General features: G+C 39.2%; 2 protein-coding genes across 5 annotated transcripts in view; one reads left to right on the top strand and one right to left on the bottom strand.

Annotated features, from left to right (window-relative positions):
* LOC120956911 (protein WBSCR14 homolog) overlaps nucleotides 1-21671 on the bottom strand; it is a 60182-nt gene that overhangs the window by 21895 nt on the left and 16616 nt on the right. The window lies entirely within an intron of this gene.
* On the top strand, nucleotides 11769-21529 carry LOC125907450 (uncharacterized). 3 transcript variants are annotated; one of them, XM_049609756.1, is made up of 2 exons: nucleotides 11769-15790; nucleotides 15856-16072. In XM_049609756.1, exon 1 carries the CDS (start codon nucleotides 13433-13435, stop codon nucleotides 14453-14455), a length of 1023 nt encoding a protein of 340 aa, XP_049465713.1. In that variant the 5' UTR covers nucleotides 11769-13432; the 3' UTR covers nucleotides 14456-15790; nucleotides 15856-16072. The 3 variants fall into 2 exon arrangements, with proteins under 3 accessions (XP_049465714.1, XP_049465713.1, XP_049465715.1); XM_049609757.1 differs by lacking the exon at nucleotides 15856-16072 and adding an exon at nucleotides 21419-21529.

Genomic DNA, 21671 nt, shown 5'->3' with positions numbered 1-21671 from the left:
GTCTATGTACATTCGCCAGAACCATTTTACATTGCGCATCGTTACAGCGATTTACTTTCTACCCGTCAGCTACAACCAAACGACACAACGTTTCGTCCAGCAGCGCACCAATCTCGTTTCGTTTGGCGTTGGAATATTACTATCGTTTACCTTCTTTTATCATGATATTTTTATTCAAAATGTTTTTTTCGCAAACCTACCACCGTTTGCATTTGCAATCGTACTGCTAGAACTGCTACTGTACACCATCGTGCCGTTCTGTGTAGTGTTGAACAATTTATTCTATCGCAAGCGATGGACAGACCTGTTGAACGTTCTTTTTGCAGACGATAGTGTGCTCGATACCACAAACGTCACGATGAGCGGTGCGTATTTTCTGTACATCAGCGTCTTGAGCATACTGCTGGTAACTCTCGAATTGTGCAACCTTTTTGCATTGGAAACGCTCTCACACAAAATGTTGACCACAACGTTTGTGTTACGGTATACGGGTATGATACACTTCCTGTATCTTTTCCATATGTGCGTCAGCATGGTGGGCTTGCGGATGGAGCAGCTGAAAATGCTTTTCCATCACAAACAAACCGAGGACGAGTTTGAGTATTTCCTCGGACTTTTTATGGCAAAATTTGAACGATACGTGATGCTAATAGAACAGATCAATCGATGCTTTTCTCTTCCAATCGTCACTATGTTGGCGCTGGGAATGGTAGAGCTGGCATATCTTGTGTTCGAGTGCTTTTACACGTACGACGCCGGTTCACCGGATAGTGAAATGTATAATGGTTTTACGGATTGGGCATTCAGCCAGTTCTGGCAATCGATGTACTGCCACTTTTTGGTGCTGACAGTTTCATCTTGCGAGCGGACAAGAAAAATGGTAAGAAATTAAATGGAATATGCAGGTAGATTGGTCATTTTTATGGTGAGACGTGTCGTTCGATTTCATCAATTCAAAATCAATTCACTTCATAAAAAAAAACAAACATTCTAGAGCCTAATTGAGTTCAAATTTAAGAAGCAAATTCAGAAGTAAGTTTTTGACCCAGGTGAGTTATGATCATGAAAAATTTGGGAGCTATTCTGGGCATCCACAATTCAGAGTCATCATTTCTCTATTTTGCTAGGCTGTAGTTTTAAGAATCTCTATACACAGGTCTGCCATACAGTCTAACAGGAATTGTCTAGTCCAGCGATGTCAAACTCATTTGACCGAGTGGACCAAAATGGTACTTAAAATAGTAACACGAGCCGCAATCTAGTTTTTATGTGATATTATATGATGCATAAATCGGATCGTTAACAGTGTCATTCGTTTCATTTTTGGGATTATGTTATGTTATGTTACAAAGTTTAATGGAAAATTGATTTTATTAAATCTAAGAAACGTTTTACTTAAGAATGCTAGTGGAAGTTTATTTTTAACTGATCATAGACCTCTGATATTTTGAAAATTTGTGTCAGCTAACAAAAATTAGTACGCAATACTAATGACAATAACTGATCATGACACTAAGTAGGTTGGCTTAATCACTGCAGAATAATCAATTTTATGTTGATATTGGTGTGATTTAATGTATCAATATGGTTGAACTGGCATATATTGTGAACAGTATTTATATACTTAGAAATACCCTTCCAGCCAATCTTCATAAAAATCGCCTCTCTTATAGCGACTAAAATCAGAGCTACAAGCCCACCTGTAGTCAAGTCACCAAGTGATCTGATTGATAGCTTAAAATGAAAAGTAACATGTTTGAATTCATGTTACTTTAAAAGTTTATGTTTGAAAATAAAGTTTTTTTTTGATGATTTTTTTACGTTATACAATTTTTTTTTATATTTCAACAAATTTATTACGTGCATTGGAAAGGAATTATGAGATAAAAATAATTTTCATTATTTTTGTAACCCTTGCACTGATGTGTTCGGAATTCAATCTAGTCGTTTTCGATACACACGGAAAGACACTATGGATGGGAATCGAAAAAGCATTTGGTAGTTGCTAGCGGATAACCAGAACTCATCCAACAGACGACTGTTTATGAGCCAAACATTGATACGAAGCATATCAAAATTATAATGTTGCAAATGAAACAATCAATTAAATTGGGTAATGGCCATTACTATTGCTTGCATCTACTATATTAACGCATCGTATGTTCCTAATAGTCCAGCACACACACAGTGATACATTCAACACGGAAATATAATGCAACAAAACTCAACCTTGATGTAGGTCTTCAGCTATCATTTAATTAGATTATTAATTAATAAAATTAACCTAAGCTCAATAATTTCGGTATGAATCATGTTAGAACATCTGTTCTGGTACACATTTCTTAGTATTATTTTATGGTACTCATTCTCTTTTTTCTGGAAATGCACTACAGTTGACAAAATGTCCTCACTCGTGAAGCGTTACCAACGGTTGTTCGCCGTAGCAACCGTTATGTACATACTGCCCTGTAGGTACAACTTTCGTACCCATATGTTTGAAAAATCGTGGACCAACATGGTCGCTTTAGTGTTAAATATTGTGCTTCACAGTTTGTGTCTGTGGTTAGACTTGAATGCTATTAAAATTTCCATCGGCTACATGTCGTTTGTGATGTTAGGTGTGATAGTGATCTACCTAGTGACATACGCCTTAATGCTGGTTGTAATTATCTGGAATGCGTTCTACCATCGGGACTCGTTTGTACACTTGTTTAACAGCCTATTCGCCAAGGAAGATTGGTTACTACAGTGGGTAGTGATGAAAGGAATAGTGACCAAGCTCAATCTACAAACGCGACACAATGGCAGCATGGGAACGTTGGCATTGCTGGTGATCTTGAACAGCTTCTACAACTTTGCGTATGCTGCAAATTCTACCATTTTTAAGCTCTACTGGTTAATTTTGCTCAGATTTTGTGGCATGTTCGTGATGGTGGAGCTTTACCGCGCGTGTGTGATCGTTATTGAGGAGCGTATGAAGCAGTTGCATTCTCTGCTGCAGCTCACAATAAATGGTCCGAAATTAAATGTGGAACATCAGGTTGAGCTCTTTATAAAACGATTCGAGTACTACTACGAGTTGATCGAATGCATCAATCGGTGCTTTGCCATACCCTTAATTCACGTTCTGTTACTAATTCTGCTCGAACGAACCGTTGCAGCTTACGATGTATACGATAACTATAATTTACTGGATGTTATGTCGGTTTGGGATAAGTTTGGGTTATTATTCAGACAGATCTGGCAAATGATATACCCAATAATCATCTGTATGATCGGGATAACTGGTAATCTTACATCAATTCAGGTAAATTAAAGGTTTTTTTTTATCGTGAAAAGTCATTCTGGCCTAATTAGCCCATAGCAGGAAATTATCCTTCAAGATTCTTGACTGATTGACGTATCGTTACACAGTTATGCTGATACATATACATGTGAATAAACAAAACCCTGTCTTCTCATAACTTATTTACATTGCACCCAATATCTAGTCGATAATCACCAACATTGTGGCATGTGGTTTATTTCATTCTACCATGAAGCGTACACGACATTCGTGATTCGTGGTAAGGCTGTGGTCAAGTCATCAACGATGTCTGCCTGCGCTCGACTTAATCGCTACACGTTCAAAATCATGTCATCGGTGTATTATCTGCCCGTAGCCTACGATGCAGTCGAACATCGTTTCATTGAAAAGCGTTCAAATCTCATACCGTTCGCCATCGGGTTGCTCCTCTCGATTGGTTTCATATACCATGATTTTTTCATAGTGCTACCGAATTTCAATACTGACCAGTCAGCTTTTACACTAGCAGTGTTTATCGTGGAACTAACCGTGTTCGCCACAGTACCAATCTGTGTGGTGTGTAACAGCTTCGTACATCGCAAAGAGATCGTGCAGCTGTTGAATATGTTATTTGCCGACCAAAATGTGCTAGATTTGGGTGGTACTTATGGGAACAAAAGTGTCCAACCCTTTAGTATTGCGAATCGCTACGTGAAAGTTTTGTATGCGATCGTGGCATTGATTTGTTTTTACAATTATATAAATATGATACACACCATGCATACGTTTCTGGAGCTTACGTTGATATCACGGTTTCTGCTAACGACACAATACATATATCTGTACTATCTGTGCGTCAGTATGGTACGCTTGCGGATGCAGCAACTGAGGGTGCTGTTTCTGGACCATCAGCACGAGCACGATTTCGAACAACTTCTTTGCCTCTTCTTGGAAAGATTTCGCCAGTACATCGCTCAGATTGAACGGATTAACCAATGCTTATCCGCACCACTGCTGGGGATGCTTCTGCAAGCATTGATCGAGCTGGCATATTTTATGTACGAATGGTTCCGAGTGATCAGTACAGGACAGGTGGTAAATGGAAACTATATCAGCGTACAGCAATGGATCACTAGCCAGTTTTGGCAGCTGATGTATGGCAACGTATTGCTACTGCTTGTGCCGTCCTGCGAACAAGCGTCAAACGAGGTAATAATCATTCAACAAGTGCGGGGGCAGTGTTGAATAGTGAACGAAGAATCGAATCTGATGTTGGTGTCCTACATTCTATGGTTCTTGAGTGATTCAAAGAATGTTCTGCTAGTGGCAATTTCGTCGTCCTTGTTGCAGCAAAAGGTAATCAATACATGATAATTTTATTGATTGCAATGGAGAAGTTTAATGGAACTCGAAGCATTGGTTATTGAATAAAATATATTTAAATAAATATTTGAATGTTTAACACGATATAATCTTTGTTTTAAAAAAATAACATCGGAGCGAACAGTACTCAAAAACTATTTTACATACAGTGAAACCCCTCATAACGAGTACCCGTTATAACGAGTTTTTCGTATAACGAGCAAATCAAAATGCTCTACAAATACCCCTCTCAGCGAGTAAAACCTCGCATAACGAGCAATTTCATGTTTGTTTAGTTTCAATACTAAGAATCGTTAAATATCAAGCTTTTCCATAAGGGTTAGTATATAAGTGTGGAGGAAAAGTGTAAGGGAGGTGACACATTAACGCCCACTGGCAGTCCAAAACTCACTAAGTCATACAAATATCGAAAAAAGCCGTGGGCGCGACCACTCCAGATAACTCTTTACAGGTCAGATAGCGAAGCTGTGAGTTTTTCTGAGAGTTACTTTTTATTTGACAATTAAAGGAGCCTTTCTTCGGGCCCGGCCGTGGAAGTAAACAGGATGTGGATTTTTACTGTATAGGGTACATCCCTAAGAAGCGTGTGTCACAAGTGTGATGTATATTGATGACTGTGCTTGCATGCATTCTTGATTTACTTGCGGGTGAAGGCTAGAATTTCGAAACGAAGAATTGATCAATCCATTACAGTTGCCTATTGAAGGTGTTCCGTATATTTGTGATGCATAAAAGCTCTATATACCTGCATTTTTCTTGACCTGAAACCAATTATTTTACTTTTCATACAAATTGTGTAAAAAAGAGCCTCCCACATAACGAGTTTTTCGGAACGGATTAAACTCGTTATGAGGGATTCCACTGTAGTAGAATTTGCAAGATATGATGTGTATAACGATCGAGGACATGACATCATAGAACCAAAGCGGTTGTATCGTCTAATACAGGGATCTAAAACTTTTTACTTCGCCGGCTACATTACTTCGCGAGTGCCGTTGGTACCCTTTGGTACCCTTTGATAATTATGTTTAAATCTCGTTTTGATAAGAAAATGCTAGTTAAAGATATCAATTTCATTTTGCTATTATTCCTGAGATGGACTTGGACTAAGTTTGATACAGAATATCTAGATCTGCGTACGTGGTGAGAGGCTCTATCCATTCGAGATTAGACACATAACAATCAATTGTCTATCAATCGGATGACTTGCTGACTGTACCAAGAAAACAATCAAGCCCAAAATAATCCAAATAGGTGAGATACGGTGTTGGCTGATTTGGAGACCAAATTGACAGGGGAAATTTACAGACCTACGCGAAATGTGCGTTGCAGTTTCATACACAAATGATTTTAAATCTTTACTGCTTATCCGTGGCTTAATAATTATAATGAGAGAGTATAATATTTGTTAATATAAGTATTTTAAAATCCTTTATTTTATTTTATTTTATTTTTTGTTGAGCATATAACTGTCCATATATAACTTTTCGTACAACAGTGTATTCTACTGACAGTAGTTCTATTGATATACCAAGAATTTGAAATATCATAAATAAGCCTTAGCCAGTTTATGATTCCTACTTTGAAAAATATCACGCATGACTTTTAAGTTGTTAATTTTCGAATAGTTTTAAACGCTTCCATTAATAAGTTTGATACGTTTAAAAAATGGCTAAATGACCTCTGAACGTTTTTTTCTTTAATTTTAAAACAGTGCTTTCGTACAAAAAGTATTGAAAAATTGTTGTTGTGCATGTCTGAAGAACACGGTGGGGCTACGATTTTATCAATGTAAATAATGAAATGTAACTTAAAAAAAATCAGCAACATACGAAACAATTCATAATTGTTAATCAACTTATTTAAATAAGGAAGCGTCATACTACCATGTTCCACAATGTACACGAAGAGGACATTTGAATCGCAGGCCGCTCGTTACGAATATGGGAAGTAAATGAACGTAGTGAGATGTTGATAACAGAAAGGATCGTCAGATGATTAATTACTGTTGAAAGCGTAATTATGGGTACATTGGACTGCTATACACATATATATATAAAGCTCTCAATGCACAGAAAGAACAAGAACAGTTCTAGGGCTGAAGGCTACAGAGCACGTCTGGAAAGTGTGAACCACGTGTACAAGTGAACAGACGCAATGCGTTGCATACGGGTACAACTGGCGTATATGGGAAGGCTAGGTTTAACCATGGTGAAATACGACTCAGAAAAGCATACTTTCAATAGTGTGCAGAACGCTAGATTTAAGTTCAGCTGCCTATTTGCTGTTGCTCTGATTAGCTCAGGCTATCTCATATGGCGCAGTCCCATGGACTACTCCGTGTATAAGTTTGACAGTAAAATTTTTGATATAACTATTTTCATCATTAACACAATAATTACAAACACCATCTATATTATTCTACCATTGCAATGCTACTGCAAGCATCACCAACTTGCAAACAGTTTGAATGCATTGCTGATAAACGATTCCATTCTTCGGCGACTAGCTCTACTGGTTGGCAAAGAACCACCCTGCTATACAGAAGCGACCTATTTTTCCTTCATCATGCGATGGGATGGAATTGCATGTGTCAGTTTCTTTTTCTGTTCCTACTTTATGAAAAATTGGGTTATTGATGAATTCGTTCACCTCCAGCTTTCCGTATGTATTTATTTAGCGATGGATTTAGCTCTCGGCTGGACACTAGGGCTGTGTTGTGTGGTAATGCTGGTTGGCATAGAGCAGCTTTCTCACATTATTGATTTACTGCTAAAAGCTTCCGACGAGCGAGCCATTGCCCCGGAACTGATCTCACCCATCTTGTGGGATGTGTACGATCGTGTGACGATCCATGTACGCAAAGACCTAAGCCAATACTGTGGTCCTATTGTGGTACTATTCACATCATTGTTCGTACTGGAGTGTGCCATATCGTTGGTTGACTTGGGTGGTTTATTATATGACGGCAGTGATTTAGATATGAGCTTAATCGCAGTTGGAGCTTTATGGTTACTGTTTGATTTCAAGAAGTTTATTGTCCCGTTGCTGTTGAGCGAGTGTTTAAAGCAAAAGGTAAGCATTTTTTTCAATAAAATGTGATCATTGCATTCATATGATGAGTAATTTGACAAACGAAACGTATTAAATTCATCCATCACAGTAAACCAAAAAATAAATCATATGTTCATTGTGTTTATTACGTTATGCGTCAATCAGAATGTAAATAATTGTTTTACGACTTCTAACATCATAATGTAAAGGATTGTTGCGAGATTGATTAATGGCGATAATAGTACATTAACATGTGAAAGTGTCTCGCCGTTCCGCTCTTTGGGTGAGCTTTGGATGCCCGCTTAATTACTACTACGGCTAAGCCGAAACACTGGAGTACGTTGAATATGACTGTGTGCGTTGGGTAAAACATTGTCGGTGCACCGTGTATCGTTTTATTATGTCCAAGTCTCTTACTTGTACCATGAGATTTATAGTTTGTGTTGTAATTTCATTGGTAAGTGGTCGATTTATGCTAATCTGCAACAAGCAGTACAGTAAGATCATCAAAAAACAAGCATATTTAGTCATTAACGCATTCAAACCAAACAAGACTGCTTATTGTTTGGCATAACGACTTATTCTATCATTTTGGTCTATATGAGCTTCCTAGCCTAAAAAGTATCACGTAACTAGATAGATAGTCCTTTGCTACGTCGGGACGGTCTGGGTGGGAATGGAATTCATTCAGGCTTTGTATAGCAGCAAGCGGGACTATCCTATATCGTCTATCTCGTAAGTACAATGTAAGACTTTCTACCCCTAGGAAGCTTCCAAAGCAGAAATACCGCAATGCAATCAATGCACGTGACATATGGTCCAGCTTTCTTTGAAATCGATTACATATGTTGATGCAGCCAGTGGACATACGTCCATTTTCAATTAGTTTGATTAACCTCCTCCCGTCCATCTCTCGTATAGGGCCTTGTGTGTGGCTACCACAATTTTGCTTATTGTTTAACAGGATGTCAAACTTGTTGAAGCGTTATCGACTGCTGTTGGCCGTCGCTTCGATTGGATACCTGATACCGTGTAGCTACAATATCCGTACCGGACTGTTTGACTGTTCCTACCGAAACACGTTGGTTTGTGTATGCAATGTAGTGTTTTTCGGTGGTTTCGTGTGGTATGATTTTGGAATGATACTGAAATTCTACGCCACGCTACCGATAGTGCTGGTGGGAATATTGACGGTCGATGTGACCGTATACAATCTGCTAATATTCTGCATTATCATAAACGCAGTGTACAATCGAGATTGCTTCGTGCAACTGCTGAACAGTCTTTTCGCGCGTGACGATTGGATGCTTGAATCGGTTGCCATGCAAGGATCATCCCAGCAGCGCCGCTCAACGCAAAGCACGGGAGGTTTAGTGTGTTTAATCGTACTGGTATTGCTGTACGCCATGTACAATGCCCTATTTGTCAACGATCACAGCATGGTTTTGATGGACATGATCATTTTGCTTAGATTCTGCTTCATGTTCCTAATACTTGAGCTATACCGGGTGTGTGTACGCATCATCAGAAAGCGTATGAAGCAACTCCAAGTATTGCTAACGCAAATGGAAGAAATCAATACTACCGCCTGTGTCGAACATGTTGTGCACGTGTTTTTGGACCGTTTTCAACGTTACTATTTACTGATCGATAGTGTGAATAAGTGTTTTTCCGTACCGGTAACTCACACACTGCTGCTTATCGTGCTCGAGCGAACTGTAGCAGCGTACGATGTGTTTGAAAATTTAAGGGGAGAGAGTAAAATGATCTTATGGGACTTTTATAGGCTACTGTACAGGCAGGTGTGGGAAATTACGTACATTGTGCTGATGGTGCTGTTGGCAATCAATTGCAATGCAACAAGTTTGCAGGTAATTTACTACAACCAGTTACCAAATGTATGTTCATTTTTTTAGTTGATTCGTCCATTAGCTTTCAGTCATAATCAATACCAGACGTCTACAATTAATCGTTGGGTCTTGATGCGTTCTTTTGATAGCTTCGAAACGTAGATTAACATATGCGTGAGATTAACATTTGCACGCGCTCAAAAGAGGCACATTACATTAATTATTTATTAGCCAGCCACTTCGCCTAACATCCATGAGTTGGTTAAAGTCACCCCTGTATGGCCAGTACAAGAATGACATTCGGATAGTAACATTCTATCATCAAACAGACACGGTTGACATAATGTCTATGTACATTCGCCAGAACCATTTTACATTGCGCATCGTTACAGCGATTTACTTTCTACCCGTCAGCTACAACCAAACGACACAACGTTTCGTCCAGCAGCGCACCAATCTCGTTTCGTTTGGCGTTGGAATATTACTATCGTTTACCTTCTTTTATCATGATATTTTTATTCAAAATGTTTTTTTCGCAAACCTACCACCGTTTGCATTTGCAATCGTACTGCTAGAACTGCTACTGTACACCATCGTGCCGTTCTGTGTAGTGTTGAACAATTTATTCTATCGCAAGCGATGGACAGACCTGTTGAACGTTCTTTTTGCAGACGATAGTGTGCTCGATACCACAAACGTCACGATGAGCGGTGCGTATTTTCTGTACATCAGCGTCTTGAGCATACTGCTGGTAACTCTCGAATTGTGCAACCTTTTTGCATTGGAAACGCTCTCACACAAAATGTTGACCACAACGTTTGTGTTACGGTATACGGGTATGATACACTTCCTGTATCTTTTCCATATGTGCGTCAGCATGGTGGGCTTGCGGATGGAGCAGCTGAAAATGCTTTTCCATCACAAACAAACCGAGGACGAGTTTGAGTATTTCCTCGGACTTTTTATGGCAAAATTTGAACGATACGTGATGCTAATAGAACAGATCAATCGATGCTTTTCTCTTCCAATCGTCACTATGTTGGCGCTGGGAATGGTAGAGCTGGCATATCTTGTGTTCGAGTGCTTTTACACGTACGACGCCGGTTCACCGGATAGTGAAATGTATAATGGTTTTACGGATTGGGCATTCAGCCAGTTCTGGCAATCGATGTACTGCCACTTTTTGGTGCTGACAGTTTCATCTTGCGAGCGGACAAGAAAAATGGTAAGAAATTAAATGGAATATGCAGGTAGATTGGTCATTTTTATGGTGAGACGTGTCGTTCGATTTCATCAATTCAAAATCAATTCACTTCATAAAAAAAAACAAACATTCTAGAGCCTAATTGAGTTCAAATTTAAGAAGCAAATTCAGAAGTAAGTTTTTGACCCAGGTGAGTTATGATCATGAAAAATTTGGGAGCTATTCTGGGCATCCACAATTCAGAGTCATCATTTCTCTATTTTGCTAGGCTGTAGTTTTAAGAATCTCTATACACAGGTCTGCCATACAGTCTAACAGGAATTGTCTAGTCCAGCGATGTCAAACTCATTTGACCGAGTGGACCAAAATGGTACTTAAAATAGTAACACGAGCCGCAATCTAGTTTTTATGTGATATTATATGATGCATAAATCGGATCGTTAACAGTGTCATTCGTTTCATTTTTGGGATTATGTTATGTTATGTTACAAAGTTTAATGGAAAATTGATTTTATTAAATCTAAGAAACGTTTTACTTAAGAATGCTAGTGGAAGTTTATTTTTAACTGATCATAGACCTCTGATATTTTGAAAATTTGTGTCAGCTAACAAAAATTAGTACGCAATACTAATGACAATAACTGATCATGACACTAAGTAGGTTGGCTTAATCACTGCAGAATAATCAATTTTATGTTGATATTGGTGTGATTTAATGTATCAATATGGTTGAACTGGCATATATTGTGAACAGTATTTATATACTTAGAAATACCCTTCCAGCCAATCTTCATAAAAATCGCCTCTCTTATAGCGACTAAAATCAGAGCTACAAGCCCACCTGTAGTCAAGTCACCAAGTGATCTGATTGATAGCTTAAAATGAAAAGTAACATGTTTGAATTCATGTTACTTTAAAAGTTTATGTTTGAAAATAAAGTTTTTTTTTGATGATTTTTTTACGTTATACAATTTTTTTTTATATTTCAACAAATTTATTACGTGCATTGGAAAGGAATTATGAGATAAAAATAATTTTCATTATTTTTGTAACCCTTGCACTGATGTGTTCGGAATTCAATCTAGTCGTTTTCGATACACACGGAAAGACACTATGGATGGGAATCGAAAAAGCATTTGGTAGTTGCTAGCGGATAACCAGAACTCATCCAACAGACGACTGTTTATGAGCCAAACATTGATACGAAGCATATCAAAATTATAATGTTGCAAATGAAACAATCAATTAAATTGGGTAATGGCCATTACTATTGCTTGCATCTACTATATTAACGCATCGTATGTTCCTAATAGTCCAGCACACACACAGTGATACATTCAACACGGAAATATAATGCAACAAAACTCAACCTTGATGTAGGTCTTCAGCTATCATTTAATTAGATTATTAATTAATAAAATTAACCTAAGCTCAATAATTTCGGTATGAATCATGTTAGAACATCTGTTCTGGTACACATTTCTTAGTATTATTTTATGGTACTCATTCTCTTTTTTCTGGAAATGCACTACAGTTGACAAAATGTCCTCACTCGTGAAGCGTTACCAACGGTTGTTCGCCGTAGCAACCGTTATGTACATACTGCCCTGTAGGTACAACTTTCGTACCCATATGTTTGAAAAATCGTGGACCAACATGGTCGCTTTAGTGTTAAATATTGTGCTTCACAGTTTGTGTCTGTGGTTAGACTTGAATGCTATTAAAATTTCCATCGGCTACATGTCGTTTGTGATGTTAGGTGTGATAGTGATCTACCTAGTGACATACGCCTTAATGCTGGTTGTAATTATCTGGAATGCGTTCTACCATCGGGACTCGTTTGTACACTTGTTTAACAGCCTATTCGCCAAGGAAGATTGGTTACTACAGTGGGTAGTGATGAAAGGAATAGTGACCAAGCTCAATCTACAAACGCGACACAATGGCAGCATGGGAACGTTGGCATTGCTGGTGATCTTGAACAGCTTCTACAACTTTGCGTATGCTGCAAATTCTACCATTTTTAAGCTCTACTGGTTAATTTTGCTCAGATTTTGTGGCATGTTCGTGATGGTGGAGCTTTACCGCGCGTGTGTGATCGTTATTGAGGAGCGTATGAAGCAGTTGCATTCTCTGCTGCAGCTCACAATAAATGGTCCGAAATTAAATGTGGAACATCAGGTTGAGCTCTTTATAAAACGATTCGAGTACTACTACGAGTTGATCGAATGCATCAATCGGTGCTTTGCCATACCCTTAATTCACGTTCTGTTACTAATTCTGCTCGAACGAACCGTTGCAGCTTACGATGTATACGATAACTATAATTTACTGGATGTTATGTCGGTTTGGGATAAGTTTGGGTTATTATTCAGACAGATCTGGCAAATGATATACCCAATAATCATCTGTATGATCGGGATAACTGGTAATCTTACATCAATTCAGGTAAATTAAAGGTTTTTTTTTATCGTGAAAAGTCATTCTGGCCTAATTAGCCCATAGCAGGAAATTATCCTTCAAGATTCTTGACTGATTGACGTATCGTTACACAGTTATGCTGATACATATACATGTGAATAAACAAAACCCTGTCTTCTCATAACTTATTTACATTGCACCCAATATCTAGTCGATAATCACCAACATTGTGGCATGTGGTTTATTTCATTCTACCATGAAGCGTACACGACATTCGTGATTCGTGGTAAGGCTGTGGTCAAGTCATCAACGATGTCTGCCTGCGCTCGACTTAATCGCTACACGTTCAAAATCATGTCATCGGTGTATTATCTGCCCGTAGCCTACGATGCAGTCGAACATCGTTTCATTGAAAAGCGTTCAAATCTCATACCGTTCGCCATCGGGTTGCTCCTCTCGATTGGTTTCATATACCATGATTTTTTCATAGTGCTACCGAATTTCAATACTGACCAGTCAGCTTTTACACTAGCAGTGTTTATCGTGGAACTAACCGTGTTCGCCACAGTACCAATCTGTGTGGTGTGTAACAGCTTCGTACATCGCAAAGAGATCGTGCAGCTGTTGAATATGTTATTTGCCGACCAAAATGTGCTAGATTTGGGTGGTACTTATGGGAACAAAAGTGTCCAACCCTTTAGTATTGCGAATCGCTACGTGAAAGTTTTGTATGCGATCGTGGCATTGATTTGTTTTTACAATTATATAAATATGATACACACCATGCATACGTTTCTGGAGCTTACGTTGATATCACGGTTTCTGCTAACGACACAATACATATATCTGTACTATCTGTGCGTCAGTATGGTACGCTTGCGGATGCAGCAACTGAGGGTGCTGTTTCTGGACCATCAGCACGAGCACGATTTCGAACAACTTCTTTGCCTCTTCTTGGAAAGATTTCGCCAGTACATCGCTCAGATTGAACGGATTAACCAATGCTTATCCGCACCACTGCTGGGGATGCTTCTGCAAGCATTGATCGAGCTGGCATATTTTATGTACGAATGGTTCCGAGTGATCAGTACAGGACAGGTGGTAAATGGAAACTATATCAGCGTACAGCAATGGATCACTAGCCAGTTTTGGCAGCTGATGTATGGCAACGTATTGCTACTGCTTGTGCCGTCCTGCGAACAAGCGTCAAACGAGGTAATAATCATTCAACAAGTGCGGGGGCAGCCTTCCCGATGAAAACATAATGAGGTGATGTTATAAACAGACACACGGTGAAAAACACAATGTCCCACGCACAAGGCAATTTGTCTAATTGTTCATAGAACGCATCACACAGAACGTTTGTTACTACAACTTTTGCCGGCCAGTAGATACAAGACCATGCAGATGGAAGGAACTTTGCTGTTGCTGACCCGACAATGTCTTCGTTGTACAGACAGCACAGTCGAATATTTCAAATCTCAAGGCTGCTCTACTTCACACCCTGTAGCTACAATGAGGAGTTGGGACGCTTTGAAGCCACCAAAAGAAATCTGGCATTCTTGGGTGCAGCTTTGGTGCTTACGATTCCCTTCTGGGTGTACGACATTCATCTCATGGCTACCAATTTTCTGCATACGTACACAACCGTCTTTGCAGCGGTAGGTGGCATCGAGCTGCTAATATACGTTAGTGTGGTGATGTGCACTATACTAAATGTGTTGGTTAAGCGACAACGTATCACACGGCTGATGAATGTGCTGTTTCGACCCGACCGAATATTGGATAGCTGCAGTCCCACAAATTCAGCAGATACACGCTACAATGACAACCGGAAGTTGGTAGTGTTCGTGTTGTTCATACTATTTGGCATGTGTATCAAATTATCCTACTTCAAAAAAGCAGAAATAAAGATCCTGTCGGTGATGATTGCGGGACGCTTTCTTGCGATTTGGGTGTTGATCTTCGTGCATCGACTGCATGTGCGAGCTATTGGGCAGCGCATGGAACAGCTGCGGGTTCTGTACGCAAGTGAAGAGTTGGAGCAACATTTGGACTACTTCTTGCATCTTTACGATCGCTACTCGCGCCAGATTGGCGAGGTTGACGATTGTTACTCGTTCCCGGTAGTGCTGGTCTTTTTGTTGGTGATGTTACAACTGATCTATTTGGCAGAACATGTGTACAGCACGATAGAAACGGGCACGATGATGCCGGTTGCGGACAATTTTTTCTATTCGTTATTTGGCCAAGTGTGGCAAACGATGTATGGTGCATTAGGGTACTATTGTATATCCGCGTGTGGTACAGCATCTGAGGAGGTATAATTTTACTTCAAAATTGATCCAAACACGAATGTTCCCATCAAAGTTTATCATTTCAATGCGTTCTACGCTACCATGAAACCATTCTGTTTTCTCGTTTAACTAGGTAGAAGAGACGGCCCTCTGTACACGGCACTTTGACGATTACCGGCTACAGAATACACGCGCTGCCAAACAGATACAAAAGTTTTTGCTTAAAAATTTGCACCAGAAGAAAAAGTTCTCAGCTTGTGGGTTCTTCGACATCGATAATACCGTCATTTACATGGTAGGCTTTTTTAGATTCATAAAATTTATACCGTAAATTTAAAATAATTCTTTTTCATCACATAGGTTTTCAGCTCTATTGTAACGTACCTGGTGATACTAATACAATTCAAGCAACTGGAAACCGATTTAACACAAGCTGGAGATGGCTACAATGTCACAAGCAACGTGTCAACTGTTCAGCCGTAGAGAGAGAGAGGGCAAAGAGTGGCTAAACTAAAACATTTAAACTTAACAGGAGCAACGGTTTTCAATGTTCAAGTGTTCAGTAATTAGCAAAAGGTTAACTTGACTTAAATAAATATGGATGTGGTTTAAAGATACATTGCGTAATTGTTATTTTTTGTAAGTTTGTAACAAAAATAGAGTGTAAATGAACTGCATCTTTGAACATCTTTATTTATTCCTCAAATTTAGAAGATATGTTTGCGTAAAGTGGATTGTGCAATGGTATGAGCAATTTAATTTATATGAGTAAGAATGTCAATAATGCCTTAACAAAGACTACTCTTTATCAACAATTTAAAAGAAATAGAAACCTGCAAGCCAAAGTGAATTTTATGGTCGCTAACAACGTATATCGGTATCACACCCGATTTTTAAAAGGTCGTTACATTCAATCCATTGCAAAGAAGATACACGGCCGTATCGGGGTGGTCGTTCGTCGAAGAACGTTCGTCGCTCGTGAGTGGACAGGGTTGTAGGGGAAGGTAGGTAAAGACGGATACGTTAAGGGAAATGGTAAAAATCTAGGGATGTACATATGCAACGACCATGAAAATGTGCACATCTTATCTTACACTCATTTTTTATCAGAAAATGTGTTGAAACTTTTAAGTTTCCATCGATTTTTGCGTTTTTTTCATGAATGAAAAACCTGATATGGGAAAGATGGACCCCATGAAGGGTAAGATGGACACCTGTGGAAAACGTTGGAAAGTGAAGAGTTTTACAGTATTATTGAAATGTCGCGCACTTACAGCTGACGTTACTCCAGCTTACAGAACAACAGTCTAGAACTTCCTTTAAGGAAATTATTCCGCAAAAAGACCACGACCCCAGTATTTTTTGAGGGACTTGTTATTAGTTTAATCCATTTTCTACCATGTCAAAATTCAACATTTGATATTTGTAATCCTATATAATTTCTCATCTATTCCTGAACAATGTCGTATTAATGCCTCATCTTTTTATTGCTTAAAGTTGTCCAAGTCGTGACAAGATATTGGATTTCGTAAAGTGCCACATCAGCGTCGAGCGAGTAATAGGCGTAACGAATGGCTACTATTTTGACCGGTGTTTTATTTCTTGCATATTTCAATACTTTCTTAAGTTGCTGATTGGTTTAAAACTTCGGAATACCCGTATTTAAGGTATTTGAAGAAATCTATTCATCACCAATTGATATAAGAAGTAAAATAAAGCAAACAAATCTGGTGTCCATCTTTCCCTACGACTAGGTGTCCGTCTTTCCCGCTTTGGTGTCAGGATGTTTAAACCACCAGAAAACAATATTTAGTATTGCTTTCATTCTCGTTCTTTCGCCAGTTTTTTCATTAATGATCACGACAACTCATTCATGAAATAAAACTTCCGGAAATATAAAGAATACAAGTTGTAGAGCTTAAGATCCGTAGTAGTCAAATTAGATCCACAAGGGTGCGCACGATTGAAAATTTGTTTTGTTCGTGGATTTAACCAATTTTGCATATAATATGCCAAAAATGTTCTCAAAGGTGTTGTTTAACATTAAGTTAGGATGCTGCATTGTTGATTTTTTTTTGAAAATTATCATTTTGATGCATTTATGAGAAGTGTCCATCTTACCCGCAGTGTCCGTCTTTACCTACCTTCCCCTACCACTAGATTGGGCAGAACAAAACCTAGACGGTTTTCTAATTTTTGATCATAGAGAGCTATGAAATGAGTGAAAATGAGCGTCGCGACGAACGTTCCCGGGAACGAACGAACTCCCCGATACGGCCGACAACGTTTTCAAGCCCAAGTAAACAATGTGAAGTTGCTTTTGATCATTGTTCAACTAGAAGTAATCATTTAGGCCTGGGCCTATGAACATGTTGCGGCAACATTTGTTCAATGGCACTGTGCACAAATTTAAGTGAGCATATTTGTTGTTAGCATTTTAAATTTAAGTTAAGATTTTTTTTTTGTTTTGGTGAGCAAAAAGGGCCGAAAATATTCCTGCAACAGTTCGTCCTTACGATTTGGCAACAAATGTTTCCGCAACACTTTCATAGACCCGGGCCTTAACGGCCAACTGAAATTCTGATGAATTGTTCAATAGCAAGTAAACATTTGCGTTCCCCAATATTAACGTACGTTTATATTACGCGAATTCGTTTCTTTTATGTTCATTTCGTTGCCCAAAATGAATGCCAAAAATGGTGCCATTGAACAACTGTTGCCGCAACATGTTCATAGACCCGGACCTTGCTTTAGAACAATGTTCAAAAGCAACTTAACATTGTTAATTTGGGCTCGAAAACGGTGTAAAAAACGCGGTACTGTTGGTATGGTACTAATTATAAATAAAAACGGAATAATTCACCTCTGCCTCGGGTTATGGCTACTAGTGCTTAAGTCGTTTGTTGTAATGTACCGGTAACATGTGAGCATGTGTTCTCTAATATGTTTCAAAGATAATTTCATAAGCAGACCAATGAAGTTAGTTTCACACGATAGCAAATACTACGCGATGCGGTAGACGTTCGATTATTGAATCTCTACCCTTCCTCTGGGAGTATGCAAACTGCAAAATCTGAATAGTTCATTCTCTCTTGGTCCTGATGGACTACCGGCTGTTTTCAAAATGTTTTTGTCTTCAAATTGTTAAAGAATGAATTAGATGCACCTCCCCTACTAGGAAAGTTTATCATGTAAGCACCTGCTAGAACCCTTCGATCGCGCAGCTTACTGAATACCGTACCAAGACGCACGCTATCCTATATTATCAATAGCAAGGCATTTTAACGTCTGGACTGACCAATTTGATTTTATCCTCTCGCATGCTTGGTATAAGACAAGCCTTTTATTTCTTTTCAATTTCTGTGATAATAGTCGTTGATCTAAGGATTAGTTCGAATTATAAATATAAGATGGCTTAATAAGTTATCATAGCACAAATATGCAGGACAACTACACGAATTAAATAAAAAAGGGAGTCACCGCTGAATGAATGTTCACTGTGTGTTAGCTCTTCTAAGAATTCCTATGTGTGTAACGTTACGTCAATCAGTTATGTTGATACATATACATGTGACTAAACACAAAACTGTCTTCTCATAATTTATTTAACTTACAGGCAAAAGCTAGCCAATAATTACCATTATTGTGACATGTTTTCTATTTCATTCTTCCCGCGTACCCAACATTTTTTGATCAAGCCACACAACAATGTCTGCCTGCGCTCGACTTTATCGCTACACAAAATCATCTTATAGTGTATTCTTCTTCTCTTCTTATGGCTCAACAACCGTTGTCGGTCAAGGCCTGCTTGCCACTAGTGAGCTTGGCTTTCAGTGACTTATGGATTACTCCCCTTAGCAGGATAGTCAGTCATACGTATAGCGGCACGATCCATTTGGGGCTTGAGCCCATGACGGGCATGTTGTTAAGCCGTACGAGTTGACGACTGTAACACGAGACCGGCTTAAAGTGTATTACACAGCCAAAAATCGTTTTATTGAAAGGTGTTGAAATTTCATATCGTTGGCCATCGGATTGCTCTTCTCGATCGGTTTCATTTACCATAATTTTTTCATAGTGCTAGCTAGTTACAACACTGACCAGTCAGCTTTTACGCTCACAGTGTTTATCGTGGAACTAACCGTGTTCGCCACAGTACCGATCTGTGCGGTGTGTAACAGCTACGTACATCGAAAAGGGATCAAGCAGCTATTGAATATGATGTTTGCGGACCAAATATCGCTCAGATTGAACGGATTAACCAATGCTTATCCGCACCACTGTTGAGGATGCTTCTGCAGGCATTGATCGAGCTGGCATATTTTACATACGAATGGTTCCGAGTGTTCCGTACAGGACAGGTGATTCCCATTTATCATGGGAACACTACACCAACGTACAGCGATGCATCACTAGCCAGTTTTCGCAACTGATGTATGGTAACCTACTACTTGTGCCGTCCTGCGAGCAAGCGTCAAACAAAGTAGTAATCATTCAATATGTGCGGGGACAGTCTTCCCAATGAAAACGTAATGATGTGATGTTTTAAACATATCAGCAAACACACGGTGAAAAGCACTTTGCAAGGCAATTTGTCTAATTGTTCATAGAACGCATCACACAGAACGTTTGTTACTTCAACTTTTGCCGGCCAGTAGATACAAGTTCATACAGATGGATGCAACTGTGCTGTAGCTGACCGGAAATGTCTTCGTTGTACAGACAGCACAGTCGAATATTTCAAATCTCAAGGCTGCTCTACTTCACACCCTGTAGCTACAACGAGGAGTTAGGACATTTTGTAGCCACCAAAAGTAATCTAACAGTGTTTGGTGTCGCTCTGGTGCTTACGATTTCCTTCTGGGTGTACGACATTCACCTTATGGCTACCAATGTTTTGCGCACATACACAACCGTGTTTGCAGCGGTGGGTGGCATCGAGCTGCTAATATACGTTAGTGTGGTGATATGCACCATACTAAATGTGTTCGTCAAGCGACAACGTATCACACGGCTGATGAATGTGCTGTTTCGACCCGACCGAATATTGGATCGCTGCAGTCCCACAAATTCAGCAGATGCACGCTACAATGACAACCGGAAATTGCTAGCGTTTGCGTTGTTCATACTTTTTGGCATGTTTATCAAGTTGTTCCACTTAAAAACAGCAGAACTTAAGATCCTGAGGATGATGACGGCGGGACGCTTTTTTACGATCTGGATGTTGATCTTCGTGCATCGATTGCATGTGCGAGCTATTGGGCAGCGCATGGAACAGCTGCAGGTTCTGTACGCAAGTGAAGAGTTGGAGCAACATTTGGACTACTTCTTGCATCGTTACGATCGCTACTCGCGCCTGATTGGCGAAGTTGACGATTGTTACTCGTTCCCGGTAGTACTGGTCTTGTTGTTGTTGTTGGTGATGTTACAACTGATCTATTTGGCAGAACATGTGTACAGTACGATAGAAACGGGCACGATGATGCCGGTTGCGGACAACTTTTTCTATTCGTTATTTAGCCAAGTGTGGCAAACGGTGTATGGTGCATTAGGGTACTATTGTATATCCGCTTGCGGTACAGCGTCTGAGGAGGTATACTTCAAAATTGATCCAAACACGAATGTTCCCATCAAAGTTTATCATTCCAATGCGTTCTACGCTACCATGAAACCATTCTGTTTTCTCGTTTAACTAGGTAGAAGAGACGGCCCTCTGTACACGGCACTTTGACGATTACCGGCTACAGAATACACGCGCTGCCAAACAGATACAAAAGTTTTTGCTTAAAAATTTGCACCAGAAGAAAAAGTTCTCAGCTTGTGGGTTCTTCGACATCGATAATACCGTCATTTACATGGTAGGCTATTTAGGTTTCATGAAATTTATTCCGTAAATTTAAAATAATTCTTTTTCATCACATAGGTTTTCAGCTCTATTGTAACGTACCTGGTGATACTAATACAATTCAAGCAACTGGAAACCGATTTAACCCAATCTGGAGATGGCTACAATGTCACAAGCAACGTGTCAACTGTTCAGCCGTAGAGAGAGAGGGCAAAAAGTGGTTAAACTAAAACATTTAAACTTAATAGGAGCAACGATTTTCAATGTTCAAGTGTTCAGTAATTTGGAAAAGGGATCAGAAGACTACAACAAAGCAACGTTTCATAGCTGT

The sequence above is a fragment of the Anopheles coluzzii genome, chromosome 3 (genome assembly GCF_943734685.1).
Source record: "Anopheles coluzzii chromosome 3, AcolN3, whole genome shotgun sequence".
Lineage (NCBI taxonomy): Eukaryota > Metazoa > Arthropoda > Insecta > Diptera > Culicidae > Anopheles > Anopheles coluzzii.
Note: the sequence above shows the minus strand (reverse complement) of the source record. Positions and strands in the feature narration are given on the sequence as shown.